This window comes from Nesoenas mayeri (genome assembly GCF_963082525.1).
Source record: "Nesoenas mayeri genome assembly, chromosome: 17".
NCBI classification, from domain to species: Eukaryota; Metazoa; Chordata; class Aves; order Columbiformes; family Columbidae; genus Nesoenas; species Nesoenas mayeri.
This window is the reverse complement of record NC_137565.1, coordinates 6641013-6663719: the sequence shown is the minus strand read 5'-3', so window position 1 is coordinate 6663719 and position 22707 is coordinate 6641013. Positions and strand designations below refer to the sequence as shown.

The 22707-nt window shown below is 47.5% G+C and overlaps 1 protein-coding gene across 2 annotated transcripts in view; it reads left to right on the top strand.

The window, feature by feature from the left end:
* MN1 (MN1 proto-oncogene, transcriptional regulator) overlaps positions 1 to 18540 on the top strand; it is a gene marked incomplete at its 5' end in the record, with an annotated part of 31631 nt that extends 13091 nt beyond the window's left edge. The window contains 2 exons of one of the 2 annotated variants that reach the window (XR_013922966.1): positions 15239 to 15321; positions 18333 to 18467. Coding sequence is in view for 1 of the 2 variants with exons in the window: in XM_080355191.1 (XP_080211317.1) it covers positions 18333 to 18517 (185 nt within the window). Of the gene's footprint in view, positions 1 to 15238; positions 15322 to 18332 lie in introns of those variants that run through there. The other variant, XM_080355191.1, reaches the window with a different exon arrangement.
* Between the last annotated feature and the right edge of the window lie 4167 nt (positions 18541 to 22707).

Here is a 22707-nt window from a genome sequence, read left to right as displayed (position 1 = left end):
ACTTATTTCAGCTGAGGTGCTCACAGGAACGGAACTGAATTTGCCACCTGCAGCCATGAGGGTCCTGGGGGGTTTCCAGGGGGCCCCGGGGGCTCCCAGAGGGTCCTGGACTCTGCCAAATGAGCTGGGGGGGGCTGGTAAGGGCTGACAAACCCCCCTTTGGAAAAAGTGGGGGTTAACAAAGCAATGAGGTTTTACTCCAAATAGTTACCCAAGTGCTCCTGTATTACATGTAGCTTTTTCTACAGTCATTTACACCAACGATGCTGAGAGATTTGAGTTACAGATATGAATAGATTGAAAATCTCGTCCTCGTGCCAGACAAGTGTGAGCTCCGGGAGCTGGAGAAACACACAGTTGGAGAGATTGTGATACCATTTCGGTTTTATGTCTACCTATTAAACATAATGAAGGGTTGGTTGCTGGCCTTAAATTTGGAAAGAGCTTAGTGTAAAGCTTAAAACAGAAGTAGATTCCTGTAATTACTGCTTTGCAGTGAGGAGTACGGCTAGGTAAAGAGAATAAAAACTAGTCATTGTCCAATTGTATTTCCATAACTGCTGCACTTTAAACATCTGTTTTGAACGATACATTTCTTTGTTATACTAACTTTCAGAAGTAAGCTAATAAAACCCAACACAGGGGGGAAAAAAGAGGTGAAGAATGTCAAATGAGCAATGCTTAGCCAATATACAGCTTAAACTTCTGTGAGTCCTGCTACATTATTTGGAGAATGAGTTGATTTGCTTATTAAACTCAAGGCCAGGATATTATTTTAGTTTATGTTTGCTTGAGTTTGAGATATTTGATGATAAAATTCAAATTTTTAATAACATTGAGTTTTGTTTGCCTTTATTAGCACTAGGTTAAGCAAACCTGGTAAAATGTGGTTCAGTTAGTTCCGAGTCTGCCTTGGCTTTACGTGACTTCGTTCTCGTTGCCTGATGGCAATATATCAGGCAAGCTTGGATCACAGTGCCAATTGTTGGAAATGATTGTTTAGATTATATTCAGTTTCAAATGTTAGGAAACTATTTGTAGTGAGAAACGAGCATTTGCTTATGATGATAAAAATAGGTTTTCATAGCCTACATTTTATTTCATTGTACGTAATAGCAACTGTTATAGCTCAGAATATCCCAGTGCAGTTTTTCAAAGTGATGATGCGGCACCGTTTGGGTGTTTGTCTGTGTTTGGGACTCTGTACTGCACTGAAGAGGAGCTGCTTCTGCTTCACCCAAGACTGGGGAGATCAAACCTTTCCCTGTCCCTTAGGAAAAAGACTAAACCACATCCTTTTTCCTCTCCTCTTCAAAAATGTGACTTACATCTTGAGGATGGAGGGGTTTTTTCCTTTCCTTTTCCTCCCATCTTTTGGGATGTGCTGTATGGGCCTTTCTCCTCCTTTCTGTGGAGCTTCTCTTGGAATCTGTTTTAAGGGGCTACATTGGAAATCCTGTTGAACGCTGCTCCTGGTTTCCACAGTGGTCTGGCCCAAATAGAAATGTGAAAGGTTCCCATTACTGAACTGTAAAAGAATACTGTAAATGAGTTATGCAGAAAACAACGTTTAGATAAAAATGCAATTTTCCCTTCTGCATACACTGCTAAGAATTAATAGCACATTCTTCCGAAATGGGTAATTCTATATTTTCACCTTAATGAAATTCTTTCCAAAACAGGAGTGATTAATTTAAAATTTTAGAGCAAAAATTGATCCGTCTTTATCCTCAGCGCTTTCCCCCCGTTAGTTAAATCTCTCTGGAACGGCCGCTGTGGGCTGTCTGGGTGCTTTATAGAAAAAGAACGTTGGGTTCGAAGGTGAGTGTCACAGTTTGTCCCTCGCCCGGGTGTATGTGTCACAGTTTGTCCCTTGGCTGGGTGTGCGTCCCCGGGCACCACTCACCGCCCAGTCTCACACTTGTGCTTTTGGATGGGGTGGTGTCTGGTGCGTGCCCCCAATCTGCTCCTCAGCCTGTGGCCACCACGCGATGGAGACGTGAATATGTCACTTGCTGGGTCGTTTTTGCCAGAAATCCTCCGAAAGGAGAAGCGGGGAGCGGTGCTGCCCCTTCCCTCGTCGAGCGCACGGGGACATCGCAGGGGACATCGCAGCCCTCGTCAGAAACAACCAGCCCCGGGCAGCAGAAAACCAAAGCCTGTATTCATGCTTTTTAACGGTTTCCTTTGTAATAAAAGGGTTTCAATATAACGGTGAGAACAAAACTGTAGTGTGGGAGTAGGCTTATAGAAAGATTCCTGCTTTAAGCAGCTGCTCATGACTGAGTTGCAGTGGGGAAGGTGCTTTTATTAAATAAATTGTTTGGTGTTTTCTAGTATTAGTAAAATGGTTCCCAAGTATAAGCAATACTTGTAAAGATGGAGACATGGATAGGAATTGATAGAACTCAAAGTCTCCATGTTAAAAAGAAAAACTACTTTGACAATAATGCTGAGCAGCCTTTGGTATCGTTTTGGTAACAAACTCCTTTTCAAGGGACTCTGTGTTTAGGATATCTTCCAAAACATGAAATACGGGAAAAATGTAAGCCCTGTTTTGTCACAGCAGTTCTGATACCTGTGAAGACACTCTGGTGTTCTTCTCTGTAATACTGCCTGAAAATGTATTGTTTGGACACCTTAGTCGAACCCAAAATCTGGCTGGGCTGTGGCAGGTGTCCTGCACTGGGGTTTAGTGGCTGTTCCTGGCACGTTAGTGAGGAGACAAATGGCTCCAGTGGATTCCCCCTCCCTCTGACTTGCAGATTCCTGGGGAATGGATCACCAAGTTGTGCAATTCATTATCCAAAATGTGTTCTCCAGCTCCCCCAGCAAACAGTTACCGGTTCGTACACATCCCTGCCTTTCCATTCCTGTCGATATCTCACTTAGAGATTTGGCATCCGTTTGTTTTCTTTCCGACTCTTACTCCTAACAAACACTGAGCTTAATCCAAATTCTGTTTTCGAAAGGGGTATTTATATAGCCAGTGAGGCTTTAACTACTTACAGTTGTCTTCCGATAGTCTTCCAATCAAAGAACAGAAAAATACTATACTGCACATTAGGTGGGTTACATAATGGCTATTTATTCAGTCACAAAATTCCCCTTCTGTGATTCACTTTCTGTGAATCACAGCAGTTCAGTGAAGATTGCGAATCATGACTTTTACAGCCAAATACGCAATTCCTTCAAAGCAAATGTTGAAAATGTAAATATTTCAGTGCAGTTCTTTGTAACTTGCAAGCTCTGTATTAGTGGGACATCATTTCTTGAGTTTTCGTATAGAATGAAATTTTTAAAATCCCACAAAAACGGTTGCTAAAAGTAACTCTTGAAGGCAGTATTTCTGAATAGTTACAGTCTGCTTTCTCATTTGTGGTACTTGAAGATGTGCAGTGGCGTGTACAGCGTCACACCAAGTGCTTTTCCATTGGAGCTCGGTGTACCTGGCAGGCGCGCTGCTCATGCAGTTGTGTATTTAAGCACTGGTTGCTACAGTAAACATCTTGATGGCCATTGTTTCTATCAAAAAAAAACCCCTTTCTCATCTTCAAAGTCACTGCTGTTACAATAATTTTCTCTTTGAACATGTCAGGATTCTGTCTTTGATTATATACTGGATTGTCTCTTGTCATTGCATAATGATTTATTTTTTTGGGTAGACAGACATTTTTCAGTTCCTCACAGTTCGTCGCCCATCCCAGTACTTCTTTAAAAAAGAAACTATGTTGAAAACAGGTATTTAAGAGTATAGATCTTCAAGAAAATAACTGGGTTTGGCTTTTTATTTTGCTGGGAGTTTTACAAAGCTGATGTCAAATATAGCTTGCTTTCACAATTTGAACTTAGATTTTTGAAATTTCCACGTTTCCCTCTCTTCTTTTTGCTTTTGTTTGTCCCAGAAATCACGATTTCAGATATTTTCTTCCACTTTTTCATGCTCTGTTTTTGCAACTTGTACCACGCAAAAAGAATAAACCTCTGTAATTCTACCACTGGTTTATTCAGCTTTAGACAAGTTTTGGAAAAAAAAAAAGAACGGAAAAGGGGGTTTAGAAAATGAAATAATGCTTATTCTTTTACCAAAAAAAGAATGTGAAAAACTAGATTTTTCCACTTTGTGTGTAGCTATTCTCTGAAGCTGGGAAGGCTTTAGAAAAGAAATGTTGGAAAAGAAAATGAGGGGAGATAAGTGATTAAATAAGCATTAGCACTCATTTTTATGGTTACTGAAAAGGAGGAGAGGAAAGGATGAACTCTCATGGCCAGCTTTTAAAGAATATATGTGAAAATGAAAAGCCACGTGGAACGATGTGCAGGCTGGTGCTGCGTTAGTGATGCTGATCTGGTGGCTGCTGTTGAGCATCCTTGCTCCCCGGGCCAGGAGGGGGCTCAGCCACCCCACGGCCTCCAGGGAGCTGGAAGGAGCTTGGGGGCGGGGGGAGGTGGTTGGTTGGCTAATTGGCTTGTTGGATGGATGGATGGATATTTGGTTGGTTGGCTGGTTAGGTGGATGGTTGATGGGGTGGATGGAAGTTTGGTTGGCTGGCTGGTTAGGTGAGTGGTTCGTTGGGTGGCTGGTTAGGTGGGTGGCTGGTTGGGTAGATGGATGTTTGGTTGGTCGGTTGGTTGGCTGGTTAGGTGGGTGGGTGGTCGGTTGGCTGGTTAGGTGGGTGGGTGGTCGGTTGGCTGGTTAGGTGGGTGGTCGGTTGGCTAATTGGCTCATTGGCTGGCTGGTTAGGTGGGTGGTTGGTTGGTTGGTTGGCTGTCTGGTTTTGAAGGTGCCTGGCAGAGCTGAGGGATGAGTGCTCTGCTGCCAGCCCTTCCCTGACCTACCCTCTGTTGAGGCCTGGTTCAAAGCCTTGGCAAACACTTGCCAAGGTTGCTTTCATCAGAAGCTGTTTTCTGGTTTATATGCTGTGTACTGGTGGTCTGTCCATGTTCCAGGGACAAGAGTTGCTGTTGCTGCTGGGGTGGGTGCCCGCTGGTGCGTGGCAGGTCCCCGAGCACGGTGGTGTGATGAAGGTACCTGGTAGTGAAGCTCCTTTCCCTCTGCTGCTGAGGAAGGGCTTGGGGTGCAGGGATGTGCCAGATTTCTGGCTATTTGTGGCTGAAGGCTTAAATTGAGCACTAGTATGATGTTCTCCTTGGATCAAAGGGCAGGGGCCTTCTGACATGGAAGGTTTCTTGGAAGGTCCTCCCAAGCCTCCCCACGTGAAGTGAAAGCCCAGGGACAGGAGTGTTTGCAATCGTTTTGCTCCATGTGTATGCGCAGACTCTTCCATTGCTGAGTAATGTAGATGCCACCGGGGTAATGGGAAAACTGGATGAAAATGGAGCAGAATTAGAACTGCGTCAAACACGGAGCAGATTTCTCCCTTGGAAAATGGATATTCTTTGAGAACAGGTAATATCTGCAGATCTGTATCTGGTTACGATTATGTGTGTGCATGCTTCCAGCAGGTGGTTGTAAAAATGCATTACTTTATGGGTGTATTGCTTCAGAGGGTTAAGTACAACTAAATTAAAGATGCCCTCTTGGTGGGGTTTGCCTGTGTGGTTTCACGCGATGGAAGTTTTTGTGTAGAGTTTGTAAATCTTGGCTGTGGTTTTAAACAGGCACTTTCTGCCCTTATGTTTTGTAAGGGAAAGAGGTAAAAAGGACTCACTGTATCTTTAAACTTGCAGATCCTCAAATCCTCCCTGGGACCTTGAAGGGGGAAGGGACCCTTTCAGGATCAATTAAACAGAGATGTCTTGCTGTAGTCAGGGTTTACTGATGAACGCCAGTCCCTCACCCGTGTCTGGTGGTGGCTGCTATTATTTAATCAGGGCTATTACAAGAAATCTGATAAATCTTTCCCTTTCTCCTCCTCTGTCTTCCACGTATCTGTCCTCCCAACCTGTTTGTTTGTGTACGGTGAAGTTTTCCATGGCAGGGAGAAGCCGAGTGGAAATGTCAGGGGTCAGGCTGCAGGCAGGCGCAGGCAGCCCAGCTCCCTGCAGCCTTTGGCTTTCTGAGAAACCGGAGATATGTTTGTTCCAGGCGGGATTAACTCTTTCAGCACAGCTGCCTTCTGAAGAAGACATGGAGAATGGGAGACGAGGTGGGTACGTTGAGACACAGTGTTCAGCCTCTGCTCATGCACACGTCCCATTGGTGACGGACGCTGCTGCCACCATGTCCCTCACCCTCTTAACTGAGCTCAGCAGGTCCAACATCTCATCTGCCTTGGCAGCCGTGCAGCTGGAGATGAGGCTGCCTGGATCTCAGCCTCTGAGAGGACGAAGGACAGCATAATTTGTAGCAGTGCTTTATGGATACCTGTATTTCTCCACACATTTTCCAGTAAACAAAGTGTTCATCTAGGAAGGGCATGATGCTGCTGTTTTGAGACACGCTTTTGAGTGGAGGCGTGACTTGGGGCTTGCCGTTCAGGAGATAAGGATCAGACTTTGCCTTCAGAATAAGCAGTTTTGATGCGGAGCCAATTGACTCAGTATCTTGTGGGCCCTACGTTGCGTGCGATGCGGTGCTTTACACGCGGCCCTGGCTGGTGGCGAAGCGAGAGCTGGGGTTTGGTGAGCGGGTTGTTTGTATGACTTGAGCTGTAGCACCTGCATCTAACCCTGCCTGTGCGAGTGAAACGTGTGGGTCAGCGTGGGATGGAGGGTTTGGTTTGTGTGGTGCCTTCTTTGCATTTGCGTTATGGTAGCAAAACGGGTGCCGAAGAGCCATGTGTTGCCTGGTTTGACAGAGCTCAAGGAGCAAACAGGGCCCTGCCTGGGACAGCTGCAGGTGGAGGTGACAAGGTGGTCCTTATGCTGCTGCATGGTAGATTCTTCAGATTTGGCTTTATCTGGGTAGTGAGGTGTTTGTGTGCAACTTGCACACGTTGAGCTGACAGACCTCACTGCAGGGCAGGACTGGTGGGGGGACAAGGTGACAGTCACCCCAGGGTCATGTTTGTGAGCAGAGTCCTTACACAGGGCATCACAGTCTCTCTGCTTTGTTTATGATGTTACAGCAATCCAGGACCTGCCCTCTGGTAGGACAGTCTGTGCTTCTGCACCCACGGGATCTACGCCAGGTTCCCAGCACTGGGACAAGCGGCTGTGGTTGTGAGTGGGACAGGAGTGAAGCTCCCGGTGCCGCAGGGCAGATCCCACGCTGCTGCCGGCATCGCGGGGCGAGCTAATTGCCTGCCACCTTTTCATTTTCCTGGGATATTGAAATTGTTGTGGGTCATAAATCACGTGAGTGTCTGGCTGGAAAGGGAACACAGGCCTGTCTTTCAGCTTTGGGTTTGAAGATGAGACTGTCCATTCTGTCTTGTGCTGGCCCATTTTTTTGATTTACCGACCTGTGAAACTTTAGAGTTAATTTCTGGTTGAAGCCGTGAAAGTCTGTCTACCCGTGACTTTCTTGCTTGAACAGCTGTTTGCTCCTGATTCGTTGCTATTCTGAGAATTTCGTGAAGACTCTCCACAGTGATGTGACAATTGGAAGAAAAAGATGAGCTTATATTTTTCTCATCCTAATAGTGGCACTTACAGACATACTGAAGAAAGCCAGGTTTCTTTGTGTGTGGCTCTTTTTTAAAGGTGAATTTTTCTTGTTGCTGTTCCTCTTTCACATGGTTGTGTATTTTTTCTTCTGATGATTTTTTTTTTGGTGCTTTTCCTTCAGGTAAATTTAATTCTAAAACATGCTGTTCAAACCAACCCTGGTCCTCCATCAGGTTTATGACCCTCAGCTGAATCACCACACCTTTCTGCTGCTTTATATGGGATGTTTGTGAATACTGCAAACCTGTTATACAGCAACATTTCCTTCTCTTTTCGTAGCCAAAATTTTGTGTATACCAGAATTTGGGATTTTTCTGTAGCAGAAAAGACCTAGCAAGAATTTAGCCAAAGGGTGCATTTTGGGTTGATAGCATCAGATATCAGTCTGATTTGCAAACACTTCAACGTTTTCCAGCAGAGATCTTGACCCTTCTTTGAGCACTCAGGCTTCCTGACAATTCTGCTTTTTTAGGTTACTTTTCTTGAACTCTTTAGAACTTGACCATGAATTTTTAGGAAGCTGCAAACCGTGAATTGAAAACCATTGTTTTTGGAGAGTCACACGTCTGCCTTCTGTGTTCCTCAGCGCAGGCAAGCGAGGGGTGTCCGTCTCCGACCCGTGTTGCTGCGGTGCCGTGGTGAGACCCAGCTTTGTTCTGGGGTCCCCACTCTTGTTTTTCTCTTACTCTGTGAGCAGTGGAATTGAGCTCCATTTGATTTTAGGGAGACTGTTTCCCAAGGTCCCCTCGTATCAGCTGCTACTTTCCAGACACCAAACTGCAGTTGGAGGTGTCCTGAAGAGGAATGGGATGTATTTCAAGGCAGTGCTATAAATAAATGAGATTAAAGAGCTGAAGATCCTGGATGCTGTTTTTTCTCGCTTACTGTTAGCCTTTGGCGAACTCCAGTTGTATTTGCGCGGATATCCTTGAACTCGTGTGGTTTAACCCTGAGCATTAATGTACATGATCACCATTTCTTGGTGTGCAAGAGCCTGGGATGTGTGTGGCCCTGGGAGGGTCTGGCTTTGCCCAGGGCAGTTCTGTACGAAGGTCTCTGGTACCCGGGAGCTGTAGATGGGGCAGAGGCACCTCCAGGAGCCACAGGCAGAGCTGGGGCAGGGAGACAGGGACAGCAGCCAGAGGTCCATTGGTCCCCAGCCGTGGCACTCAAGCTGGGTGCGCGTCTGGATTTGGGATATGAGGACATGGCTCTTGTTGATTTCTTTGGGAACAAGGCGACTAGACACATAAAAGTCTTTGTCCAGCTGTATCCAAGCCTTCACCTTACAAGAGGCCGATAATATTTGAGAGACAAATTCCCTTTTTTTACACTTGGCTAACAAGTACTCATTTAATTTGCATCCTGAAACTGAGCGACCACAAACAAAGTTCTTTGAAGGGAATCTTCTTTCATTCTGTTTTCACTTCATTTAAGGAAAATAGAGATTTCCATGTATAATATGCAGGGCATAAATATCCTACTTACTGTTGTCATTTCTATTTTTTCCCCAGCAATTATGTAGAAGCTCTTGCACAAATCTGACGAGAGAAAGCTGGAATTTACATGCTCCCTCCTCTTTTGCACTCAGTGCATAATCACCATCTATTCATTGCCTTTACAAGCCCCATGGTACACCCACTTTCCTTGCCAGTGTGAGTGGGCATTTTTGTGCTATTTTTGGAGGCCTGCTCTGTGCATTGGAACTCCCCTTAGGCTGAAGGTGATACTGGTACTTCTGACCTGTGTGTCCTCAAGAAGAAACAAGCTGCCGCAAAATTTAGCAGAATGATGCAATGGGTTATAGAATGAATTGTTGGGTAAATATTGCTCTTTTGGGCGTCATCCGCTGGTGAAGGATGAAGCCGGTGGTGATGGTGCAGTGGCAGAGCAAAGCTCGGACCAGCTTGAACCATTTCTCAGTATTTAATGTGCATTAAATCCATCATATAATGGGCAAAACCAGCCTGGGGATTGATAAAGCCAATAGCCTGGGACACTGTCTGAGCTTGGCAGTGGGGACCAGTTGTGGCCACCAGTGGGTGGCCCATGGGTGAGCGCAGGTCTGTGGGGATGGCAGACATTTGTCACCCATAGTTGGCTTAGGCCCTTGTTACATGTCAAGGCGGCAATTTAATGCAGAACATTTAAGTAGTGTTTTTTTTCAATTTTGGCCTGTCCTGAAATGATACTAGATAGTGTCCAGGAACTGGTTTTAGTTAAATGAGGGTGTATTGAACAATTTAATATGACTTCTGTGCTGGCAGAAAATTCCGCTTTGGATTTTATAAAAAACCTTTTATTTGCTCACGCATTTTGGCTGTCGAGAGATGGATTTCACATGGGCTAGAGTTGTGCGTAGAGCTGCCATGTGATAATTTGCGTGCATACGAAATAAATTTAAAAGTATTGGGTGCAAAACCCAGCGTTTCCTTACTCATCACGGATGTGTGGGTTGTTACCTTCAATGAAAATAGGCTCAAAGCGTTTAGTTAGTGCGAGTGATGTACGCCACCAGCAGAGAAAACATGGGATCAGTCAGCCAATATTCACTCCTACTGCTGAGTTCTCCTTTCCACGTTGCATGCTGGATGCAGAGGCAGGGACATGGCTGAGATGGCCACAGCCCTGGGGACAGCACTGGGAGGAGCGTTTGTCCCAGGCCAAGGACCCAGTGGACATTCGATGGAGCGGAGACGTGGGGTTTAGGCAGTTGACTCCTTTGGAGATGAGCAGCAGTGTTCTTTTTTTGTGGGAGGAGGAGGACAGGCCCCCAAAAATGGCTCAGAGCTCTCAGAGGGTCCACTGTTCTGGGATGGCAGTTTGTGGGCTTTGGGAGCTTTGAGTTGGCTGCGCTGGGATGGGTTGGAAGTGCTGGACTCCCATTTGTTTTCTCTTGAAAGCATCCAGAAACAGTCTGACTGTTGGTAGCAGTTGGTTTGGTTTGATTTTCAAAGCCAGTTTTCCTCAGTTGGGTAGAGTTGTAGCTTCTCATACCGTGCACAGTGTTGGTGATGGCACTGGGGAGCCCGACTGGCGGTTCGGTTCGGAGCCGTGCCCTTGTGCTGGGTCAGCTTAGACTATGGTTGGAAGTTTGGTGGTCGGTAGTTGATCTTTCCGTGGCTGTTGGACACGAGCCATGGTTTGCCCAGCGGGGAAGGCAGGTCCAGCCGGCAGAAAGCAGCCCTGCAGTGCTGTAGTTGTGACAGGACCCGCTTTGCAAGGGTGGTCTTTTATTTTGTGAGAACCAAAACCGCGACATCAGCCTCTTCGCAGGAGGAGCAGGCAGAACTCGTCCTGGCGGTTTGCATGTTTTGCAGTAAAGCCAGTGTGAGAGTTAATGTGATAACTAAAAAGAGGAACTGGAGGTAGCCAGAAGAGAGGAAGGATGTGAGTTAAAAACAGTCTGTTGTCCCCGTGGCTGTCTGACAGGGTACAGGAGCGGGTGCTGTCCCAAGAGACGGAGCTTCTGGTGTTCGCTCTCGGACACGGGGCCTATGCTCCTTCTCAGAGAGTCACAGAGTTGGAAAGCAGGAATTTAACAGTAGCTTCCAGAGAAACAATTCAGCATAGGCAGTTTTACACTTTCCTGTGAGGCCATGGCTGCGTGTTGCTCTCCTGCTGGGCAGCAAAGTGGGGAACCGTGTGTGCCCCCTTTCTTGTTTCCTTCCGGCAGGGCGGAGGGAACATATTTTTTAGAATGGCACCGTCGTTCTGCTCATCCACACATCGTTTATCCTGCATCTTCAAGGTCACGCTATGTGTAAGATGACTGCTGCCTCTTTTGCTGATAGGGTTTGCATTTTTCCTTCTTAACGGTGTCTTCACCAGCTTCTTCAGGCACCAGCATGTGGCTAACAGTCTGGGTTTGTCCCCAAGGGATATCTGCCCTGGCTCGCTGCTGGAGCTGTGGGGTAGGACGCTGCAGTCGCTGGAGCCCTACAGCCGTAACAACAAACCCGTAACGCTGCCGTGGGTTGGGGCAGCCTCCCTGTCGTGGCATGCGCATCCTTCCATTGCTCCTGGTGAAAACAGGAGCGTGAAAAGAGGTCGGGGAGAAAAAAGAAAAATATGTATTCACAGCAAGCACTCTGTGTCTCCTGTTATCTAAATTCTGAGCAAGCAGCAAGCGCCGATGGAGCTCCATCCCAGCTCTGAGACCACTGAAAGCAAAATAAACATCTTTGCAGCATGGGCTGATACATGCTCCCTTTAGAGTCGCAGACGCCTCCAATTAATCATGCTGTCTGTGGAGGAAGAGGATCTGAGGATGTTGCCAGAGCTGATGGAGGAGTGGGCAGCTCTCACCATTAAGGTAAACGGGCTGTGCTCCGCAACTGAGCAAGCAGGGATGGCTGTGCCTTTCCTTCCCGTGCCTTCAGTTGAGCGGTGTCTGTTCTATACGCGGCAAAGTCAAGTGCTTCAGTCCTGGTTTGTGGATATATTGGTGGTGTGGGACAGTGCTCAGTGCTGTACATGTGCTTTCGACTAAAGAGCGTTCCCTCCTTTGGGAGAAAGGCTTTCACAGTGCGGTTCAGCACTTGGCAATAAATCTGTGGGCTGACCAAGCCAAATGACTGCTGGAAATGTTAATGAGTGAGATGTGGCCGATACTCCTGAGTTGGGGTGTCTCTGCACAGCACTGCTGGGCAGCAAAGAGGGGAATCGCCTGCTCCCCATTTTGGCTGTGCTTATTGAGCCCTCGGCATCAGCTGTTCATAACCACAAACACTTCTGACTTTTCCTTTGCTTTTGTTGATATTGAGGAGCATAGCACCTTTAAACATTTCGTGGGCTTTAGAAAATGTATGCGTTGCACAAAATAAGTAAAATCCGAATTAAAGGAAGGTTTCGGTAATGGTGCAGATGGGGCAGAGGGAGCGCCAGCAGAGTACTCAGAGCTGCAGGGTCCAAGGCCAGGGACAGCTTCATCCGAGACATTCACAGCAGAAGAGACAGACCCAGTCCCCAGCGAGGCACAGGCTGCCAGAGGTGACGAACACTGGAAGTGGTGCAAGTCCTGGGGAAAAAGCAGGTGCCATGTCTGTGTTTATAAGCAAATGCAAACCACAGATTTACTTTTACTCCTGGGTCAAGAAAATGCCTTTGTCCAGGATTTAGTCAGTGGTGCCTCGGTAAGGGAGGAGATGATTTATTTGTTTATCAACATAAATGAACTAGTTGTGTTTAAAAAATACAATTTTAGGAGTAAATTAATCTGTGGAGACTAGGTCCATCCAGTGTGCAGGGAAACACGGAATGTTTTCAGACCTTATTTTTCTTGAAAACTGAAAAAGATGATTCTGTGGTGTGTACAAATGCAGAGCTATGTGCCTGAACCAATATGTCAAACTGTCATGTGGGAGATTTGGTGAAAAACATCTTGTCCTAAGGGAATAATTTTAAACACTATATGTAGGTTTGCTGCCTCATAAGAGATCATTACTCAAATCTATTCCCTCTTATGGTAGCTCGGCCTCTGCTTAACGGGCGCAGAGTGAGCAGAAGCCTATTAATGCATCCTTTAAGAGCGGTTATCAGATGGTGGAGGGGAAACAGATCTCTGATAAGGGAATATAGTGGTTTTGGCCAAATCTGATTCAGCCTTAAGGAGATCAGTGGCGATGCAGGGGCTTCACGCTCGGCTGGCCATCGAGGGCGGCGGCGGGGCCGGGCGGCCGGGCCTGGGCAGCGCGGGCGGCCGGGCCGTTGTCACAGTGGGTGACGGAGTGTAAGGGACGAGCCCTGGGGCCAGGAGCCGTTCTAGGGATCTTCACCTCCTGCGTGTCACTTCAATCTCACGGGAAAGCTGAAATGTGGAGTGGAACCCATTCCCAACCAGACCCCTACCAGACTGTGGCTGTGCTCTCGCTCCTTGCCGCTGCCTCCTGTTCCTTTTGGTGGTGGTTTTGGCAAAAATGAGAGGAATGGTGTGAGCAGCACCTGAAGAGCAGCAGAAACTCCAGGTGCCTCCCTGTAGCATCCACAGTTGCCTTGACTACACACCAGCCCTCCCCCAATTACTCTCTCTCCCCAGACAATGCGTGTAACACATTCTTGCATTGCAAGTGAACTCATTTTTAATGGGATTAGCTTATCTGAAAATTGGGGCACATCTGGGTTTGCGTAGTGTTTGGTGGGGTTGTCCCAGTTAAGAGAACACGTTCATTTTTAAAGAATGCATGTGAAGGTGCTACATGAGGCAAGAGGCTTTGCTGTGCATAGCAGCTTAACATGGGCTGAGGAAGACGAGGGAGTGAGAAAGAAGCTGGAGGGAATTAAAGTGTCTTCACGGTGTTTGCAGGACTGAGAGAGTCAGGATCCAGTCTCACTGGCGAGAAATGCAATTCCTGGGCTGACATGCAAAGCAGTCCATGGTGTGTGTACTCAGTTTTTTGGCAGAGCAGAACTTGTCTTGTCCCGGTGTCCCGGCTGCGGGCTGCCGGGGGACGCCGAGGCTCCCATGTTGGTAACCACGCTGCCACTAGCACAGTGTAAGCAACCAAACCAACCTTTTTTCTTCTGGAGGCGTGCGTGCCTGCGCAAAGTAGAGCAGAACAAAGCAGAGGGTCCGGGCTGGGTGAGTGTGCCACTGCCTGTCAGCTGGTTTGGTTGGGACTTAGAGATGGAAATGTGTTCCTGTGGGTAAAGCCTGTTCAAAAGCTTCATGTAGAGCTTTTACCTAAAAGCAAACTTTAATATTATTGTTTAAAAAAAGCTTTTCCAGTCTTTAGGGAGTGTGAAGCTGTCTGTGTACACATCTGCCTCTGCAAAGGAGAGCAGCCTGGCGTTTGTGTCCCAACTGCTTGATATACCATTCTTACCATTGCTTTTGTATGTTGTTGTAACTGACGAATCTTAGCAAACTATTCAGAAAATACTTGGAAATATTTACCTAAAACATACAGTTTGAACTTCAATAAACAAACTTGTTGGAATACTGGCTGAACACAAACATGTAAGGGCTGTGAAAATGGCTGGACTTAATTCACTTTCATGTTCCAATGAGCGTTTGCAAATATTTCTTTGCCATAGCCACCCAGCTCTTCCAGATGTTGTGGCTGGCTCTTGGAAGTGCCTGCGCGCAAGCTGAGCTAATAATATTAATCAAACCTCGTGTTAACTTCCAGGGCATTCAGCGATTATTGCAGGAATTTTCTCTGCTGTGAGCAATTTTTCACAGTTGGCTGGGACACACAGCGCTGGGTTTTCCTCATCTTTATCTTCCTCTGAAATCCAGACTGTGGGTTGCTGCTCCGGGCAGGATAATGATAGGATGTGCCACTATAATCAAGGTAGAAGGAAGAAGTAGCTTGCAGTGCTGGAAATGTAAGCTCAATCTGTGCAGTAACTGGCTTTTGGGACCACCACGGCTTCCCCTGGTGGGTGTTGAGGAGGTGCTGTGGTGCTGGGACCGGGCACCCACCATCGCATGCAGAGTCGCGGAGGCTGCCATGGCCCAGACATGCACTGGGCACAGATTGGGAGTGAGGACACCTTCATTTTCAGACTCCTTTTTGTCTTAGGTCGCTTTGCTTTCAGTTTCGTGCCATCCACGTGAGCACACTGTGTGCTTACGTGGGATGTTTTATCTGCACTTCAACAAGCAGCACACACTGTCCTGCAAACGGGGTAGTTTACTTGCGTCTGTCCCAGGTTCTGTTGTGTTACGTCCTTTGGTTTGGAGAGGAGGGCTTCAGCCAGACCATCTTGAGATCTTGGGTATGGAGAATGGCTCTAATTACAAGGGTATTGCTTTTATTAATAACATTTAAAACTTTCTTGCAGTAGTTGCTAATAGAGGCAGTTGTGCCGTTTGAGCATAACTTGTCTGAAATTTCCTTGCTTTCAATTAGGTGTGCTTCATGACTGACAGTGATTTATCTGAAACTTGGCAACTGTGAGGCAATGATGTGATGACACCATCTTGCGTTACCTGACTCATTTTAACCTGCTGAGTCCCAGCAGCCTCTACTAACAATACCCCTCAGGACTGTGTGCTGCAGGAGGTTTGAAGGAGGCAGAGAGACAGCGAGGAAGGCTGGGGAAAGAGTGTGACTGTTTTGGACAAGCATCAGGCAGTATCTGGTCCTTAAGAACATAATTCTCATCAAGAGAATCAGCTCAAGTGTTTGATACAAAGGGTTTTTTCAGAAAAGCATCATAGCTTTGTCAAGGCAGAAATATTGGAAGAAAATTAATTGCACTGCATATTTCCCTCCAGGTTGGTTTTGAGAACACTTGTGTCAATGCAAGCCTTGCTGCAAGCTCTCATCCTCTTTCTGTTTTGGATTTAAATGCATCATGTTCTGTGCACTTCAAAAACAGACTGAGAAAGCACAAGCTCCCCCGCAGCGGTGTTGAGTTGGGTTGGTGTGGACAGTGGCGATCAGCATTAACTTTGCAAACTCAGGATCAGGTCACCTTGTTTGCTTGGGTTTTCCTGTTCATCACTGTGAGACAGATTTTGCCTTGATTCCTTCATCAGTAGTTCGCTAATGAGTTTTACGCACAGAAAACATTTTTAGAAATAATACAAGTAAATAAGACAGATTTTTTTTATTCTTTAGATGCTTGTGGTGTATGAGCTTCCTCGGTTATGGTTGGCTGTGGACCAGGTCTGTTCTGGTGCCGGTGGTGCCTGCAGAGCCGATGCAGTGAGCTCCAACCCTGGCTGGGTGCCGGTCCCGCTCTGGGGTTGTGCTGCTGCTGTGCTCGACTGGTGCCAGCAGCCCAGCAGTGGATGGTCCCTGCAAAAACACCCGAGACCCCCAGAGACCCCAGGCCCCTCACGGCAGCAGCTCAGCAGTGGGACTCTTTCCTCTTTCTGTGCGGGAGAGGAATAACGCTGCTGTCACAAAGACTAATCGCAAGGCGCTGGCTTTTCCTGTGCTGAGACCAGCATGTCCTGTACAGTCAGGGAGACCTAAGAATAAAAAATACTGGGCACTGCGTGCCTTGGAAGGGATGTGAAAAAACACAAATAAAAAGAAAGTTTCTTGTTCTCAGTTATATACAATACCATTTGAATTTTAAACATTTTGTATATAAAAAGATGGGTAGAAGTTCCAGCGCTGGAGCAGATGCTGAAACCATGCGTTTGGGTGTTATGTGGTGAACTCTGACTAAACTGACTAAAACAACCCCGTGCCAATTCCAGGGGACGCAAGTACCTGTGACCTGCTGATGTTGGATTCTTTGTTTGAGCGGTGAGCGAGGGTGTCATATAGAAACGCGGAGCCGGAGCGGGCTGTGCTGGGCTGAGGTGTGTGACGGAGCTTTGTGTGGAATTTGCACATGGTTGCACTGAGGCAGCGCACGGCTGAGCAGGCAGCAGCGCGGCTCTGCAGCCCCGTGCCTGCTCCCATCATTTACAGCCTCATGTCCCCGGGTTCTAATTAGCTTCTCTGTATGGTGTTATGATACTGATTTGAATATGAGCATCTCTGACATCCTATAATCAAGGATTAAAAACATTTTCCAGTTTAAATCAGTGACTTCCAGACTAGTTGAAGATTATTTTTTAATATCACTGTGGTTGTGTAACAAGCTGTTCAGTTCCTGCTTTGTATCTGGTATAGCAGCTGGTTAAGTGAAACAAATACAACTTGCCCCATGAAGTGTGGCAAACCTGCACTGCTGGGCTTTGTGAACCATGAGAAAGATGACGTGAAGAAAAGTCTTGAGGAGGTTAAACATTCACAGCCATTTTTTAGCATCTTCGGCACGCTGCAGCATCACCCTCAGCCCCGCACGGTGGGAGCTTGGGGTCTGTCAGGCGTTACGTCTGCTCTGGGTCTGTGCTCTGGGGGAATATGAACGAAATGGTGGAGCAGCGGAAATGCAGGCTGCCTGTCGAGGTGTTGTTGGCTTCTTTGTCTTGCCTTGCACTGTTCCTCTCTTCACTAGCTGTTTTTATCCCACAGAAAGCCCTCTGCCCAGGGCAGGGGTTGAGGCAACTCCTGGGCAGCTCTGGGGGTGCAGCTGTTCTGGGGGGGGGTCTGTGAAAAATGTATTTGCAACAGAGAAGATTACTCGAAAGCTTTAAGAATTGAATCAAGGAAAAATAATGGAGTGACAGTGGGAACGAGTCACGAGTACATGGTAGTATACTTCGGAAAGAAAAATTTTAGCTACTCTTCACAGCAACTGTAAAATCCAGAGGAATAAGGCCTGGGACATAATTTAGGATGTTTCAGTTAAACTTTTAAGTTTCTGTGCTTAACAGGAACTAATGGTGGCTAAAGATCATACGAAGTCCCAAAATTAAGAAATTATAAGAAAAAATGTTATTGTGGTAATCTGTAAAGAGGTGAACAGGGAGGCCTGTGCCTGTACAGGACTAACGATGGGAACGACCCAGAGGACACGAATGGTTGGGGGCAGGTTTCCTGCGTGGAGAAGTTTCAGTATTGATTTCAAATAGTGAAGGGTCCACAAGAAGTGAAGAATCCCAGTTGTGCTGCAGCGCAGGACACACATCATCCATCACGTACCCGTCCCCAGTGTTCAAACGAATTGCTGGTTTAAAACAAGTGCATGTGGAAGAGAGTATTTGTGGTGGTTTTCTGGCCCGATGGAGAACTGTGCAGAGCTGCGGGGCGGGAGTGGGAGCTGCGCCGCGGACAGCGGGGATGCCGCGGTGCGGGAGCCGGTGCCGGTGGCAGAGGCAGGTGCAGCATTGCGGGGCCGCGGCTGCGTGAGGTGGCGGGGTGGCATTGCATGGCTCTCCTAACGCTCTCTCTGTGCACCATTTCCAGCCCACGACCTTCCCCCGAGCAAGACGTCGGCCGCGGCGCAGACGGGCAGCCACCTGCAATGCCTCTCGGTGCACTGCACGGACGACGTGGGCGAGGCGAAGGGCCGGACTGCGGTGCCGACGTGGAGGTCCCTGCACTCGGACATCTCCAACAGATTTGGGACTTTTGTGGCTGCCCTGACTTGAACAAAAGAAATTATTTTTTTTCTCTTTTTAATTTCAAAGGGCCGCTACTGCTAGGTGGACTATTTTTCTAGGTTGGTACCTGCTTAGTGGCATACGGACTGGAAAGGGTTAATTTAAAGTAAACCTCAACTTTTTTTTAATCTTCTGCCACAGTATGTTACCAGTGTTAACCCTTCTGCAGTTAGCACACTTTTGCTTAAGATTTTCCTGCTAGACCACTTTTTCCCATTATTCTGTAACCTTGGCATACATTTGTAGATGAGGCCTTTTCCTTTTTCATCTCAGCGTATGTCCAAGTCACGTATGTCAAAATAAGACAAAGATCCTCCTCCTCCTCCTTTTCTTCCTCATTTGCTTTGTTTTTCTTTATTTTTGTTTTACTTTGTTCAGTGCTTATTACAATGGTGATCCTGAAGAACAACAGTTCAGGAATAAACACCGGTTAAAGTGAAACGGTCATCATTATATTATATATTATATTGACACCCAGCTTTTGCCAGTCACATACAAACCAAACAGTTAATGCTCTGTTGAATATTCAGGTGATGAGCCTGCCTTTTCCTGAGAAAATGATGTTCTGTTGCTAATAATGTTCAGCCTTGTTTGCTCTCCACCTCCCTCTGCAAGGCGACGATGCTGGTTCCTGTGTTTGCCGCACTGATGCCCAGAGCTCTGTCACCAATGGGCTGGTGCAGACCCAGCCAGGGAAGGTACAGAGAAGGTTTTCTGAGTAAGTCTAACAGGAAGTTTACCTCCTGGTCCTGGTGATGCTCCCACAGCTCCCACTTCACTGCTGGAGAAGAACATCCCCCCGCACCACTGCGCACCGCCCGTGTGTCCGTCCTGTGACGCGGTGTCCCGGTGCGGGAGCCAGCGGTACGGCTAAGGCTGGGTCTGTGCCAGCTGTGCCCACTGTCCCCAAACCCTGCCAGGCAGCACTGCCACCCCTGCCCATTTCTCACCCATTTTTAGCTGAAGGCAGATGCCATCGATTGAAGTGAAATGCAGCATCCCGTGCCTGTGGAGTGCCCCAGCTCCCGCTGCAGCTGTCCTGGTGTGGTGACAGCGGTCGGGGGACAGCCTGAGCAGGTGGATGTACACCCAGGGTCACCCCTCCCTAATCTGTCAGGGCAGGGAGAACCCCCACTAGACCCCCCGAAATTGTTCGAGGCTCTGTTTTTGCCATGCATTGAAGAACAGTGTTACTAGATGCACACAATAAAAGGAAAACCGTACTTTCCTGCTCATGATAGATAATACTAATTTGAGAAGAGAGTTGGAAGCAAACCAGATAAAAACATGACTGACAGGATGATCCGACACTCCTGTGGTTTTACGTAATGCTGTCCATTATTTGTGTGTCCTCTGTGTCCAGGGAGCATGAGCCGTCCCCCCCGTGCCGGCCAGCTCACTTTCCTCTGCTCCCTGAAGCTTAATAACATCACTGGAGATTTAGGTTTGAGCTGTGAAATAAAGGTCGGCCTCTCTAGAGTTATTTATTACTTCTGTCATGAATTCACAAAATGTGTCCCTCCTCAAGGGATGGAGTTTGAAGACTGCTTTGTATTTTATCTTTGAGGATTGTGCTGGGCCTTTAATTATTGTGAAGTAATGTTCTCAGTAGACACCAATGGAGAGGAAATTTCTGCCTAAAATGCCGATGGCACAGGGTGCTCTGAAATCCTCACTCTCGATCACGTGTGGCTTCAGAGATTCACAGTGTTTGGTAATGTTCTTTGAATGTGCTCTTTTTAACTGCATGGATTGATTTCCTCTTATGGGTCTGGTCGGTGACTTGAATTTGGATAAATTTAAGGGTTTTGAACCTTGATTGTCAATATTGTTTTGCTTTGTATTGAAGCTGGAGCTGCCACGAGGATGAGGATTTTTGCCCATCCTGGAGCAGTTGGCTGTGGAGCTGCCTCACACCCGCTTGGTTGGGAGCAGAAGGCTATTTGGTACGTCAGTAGGTGTGTGAGCTGCCAGCAGCATCGAGCTCCTCCTGCACCTGCAATAGCTCCCCATAAAATACCTGTCTCCTGGTAGAATAATAATTGCCAGCCCCTACTCTGGAAGATGCCTCTTTGCCTGTGATTTCTTAAGTCCTGGTTTATCCTGATACGTGTTTAACTTTAAATCCCGTCTAGCAAAGCGCTTGGGGCTGCTGAGCTGCGGGGGCCAGTGCTGCCGCCGTGGGCTCTGTCGGCGGCTCCCGCTGTCCCAGCAGCTCCTGCCCGTGGAGGAACCTCAGCCACACACATGCCCAGACACACGGTACCGTGTTTCAGCACTCAGGGCTGAAAATGTAGGCAGAGTTCATGGTCTGGCGGCATTCCTGTACCTAGTGCAGCCCTGGTGGCTTCCTTCTTCGTTTTTAGTTTTTCCTGCCGCATTCAAGAGATCAGGTTTTTCAGGCTTCCTGAGGTCAGGGGTGCACACACCCTGCGCTACCAGGAAGAGACCTCTTGGTGAACACCGCATTGAATGCCTCAGATCGCATTTAAAGAGAAATCCTCCTTTTGGTAGAAACGCCGTGGCTCAGGTGGTCCCACTGCCCTTTGTTCCGGTCCCTCTGCGGTTGTGCTTGTTCCCTGGAGCTGTTCTCATTCACTAGGGACTCACTTTTTCACTTGCTCATAGAAAGATAAAGTGGAAGCTGCTCCTTAAACGCCAGTGGAGCCCGGTGCAGTGAGGTCGGGCTGTGCTGGGGCAGGGAGGTGTCTGCAGCTGCCGAGCTGCGTGGCCTGAGGAGCTGGAGCCGCGGCCAGCGCCGGGTCTGCTCCTGCATCACCGGCACTGCCGCGCCCATCGGGGCGATGCAGGAGAGGACACGTTGTTAGAGAATGAGGAGTTAAAAATAGTTGAGCTTCTTCTGGGTCTTACTGTCCATGTAGTTTTGCTGAATGATAAGGTCACGTGCGATCCTTTTGCTAACCTCCTATCCATTCGGTCTTGCTTAATTTAAGCGATGTTATCAGCCAAGCAAAAGGACACGATGCAAGCTCTACTCAGGGCATCTGTTAGCAACACCAGGACCAATCTGCGCTGTTACGGTTTCTTTGCTTTTTGCCAAAGATGAGAACAGGAACGGGACTTTTGACTGACCAGGACAAACATTGCTTCATGCGTGTATTTGGTACTGAGAGCATATGCAGAAGGCTAGAGCCTAAGCAAAGCTTGTGTTGCCTGTGGTAATTTCATTGTACTTATTTTGTCCATTAATTTGTCATTGAATGCACTGATTTTTATTTTTTTTTAAACGTATATAAAGCATCAGCTTAGCCCTACATGGTAAGAATTGAACTGATTTGATTTTGTGAACAACAATACTTCCAACCGAAGCTTGTTTGAGAGCTGGAGGTAAAAGCCTGTTGTGCAGGAGGTAAGCTGCACTCTTGTGGAGAGGGAAACTGAGGCACAGGCAGTGTCAAGCCCAGCTTGGTCAAATGCCCATCGGTGCAGAGCTGAGCTGCACTGGGCTCTGAGCTCTGCTCGCAGCCCCAGTCGCTGAGCCGTGAAATTCTATCAGCTGCAAGTTCCCCAAATGGTTGGTAAAGCCAGAATAACTTAAACTCGCGCCTGCTCGTCCTATAGGGCAGCCAGACGGGGGATGTTGTACCAAGAAGTCAAAGCCCTGTGGTGAATGTGCCATTAAGACAGGCACAATATTTGCTTTGTATTGTGAGCAACAGCTAAAAATGTGCCTTCCTGTTTATTTTGGAGACTTGTCCCTGCCTTGCCCCGCGTTTTCGGTTCCCCCCCAACCCCAGGTGCCCTGTACAGGGAGCCCGGGCATTGCTGACCTGGCCCAGCTCGCTGACTCCTTCGGTGCTTGTTAAACTCTCCACTTGGTCTTCAACAAGTAGCAAACTGAGAAACATAATCTCCCTGCATTTAAATTGGGAGGAGTGATAAAAGATCTCTTTGCCCAAGAAAAGGAAAAGAATAGGCCTTATTTATTAAATACTGTTGCGAATTTTTCCGGATCATTTTTTCCGAGGGTTACTCTGCTGTTCCAGCTTGGTGGCTAGAGCAGCGGTGAGAGGTGTCACACTCATTTCTGCTCAGTGGCGGTGACGTTCACCGGGGAGGTGAGGATTCCATTGTGTGACCTGGGTGGACGGGAATGAGCATCAGTCACATCCCGGGTGTCGCAGAGGGACTGTTCCAGATGGTCTATGGTCACCGAG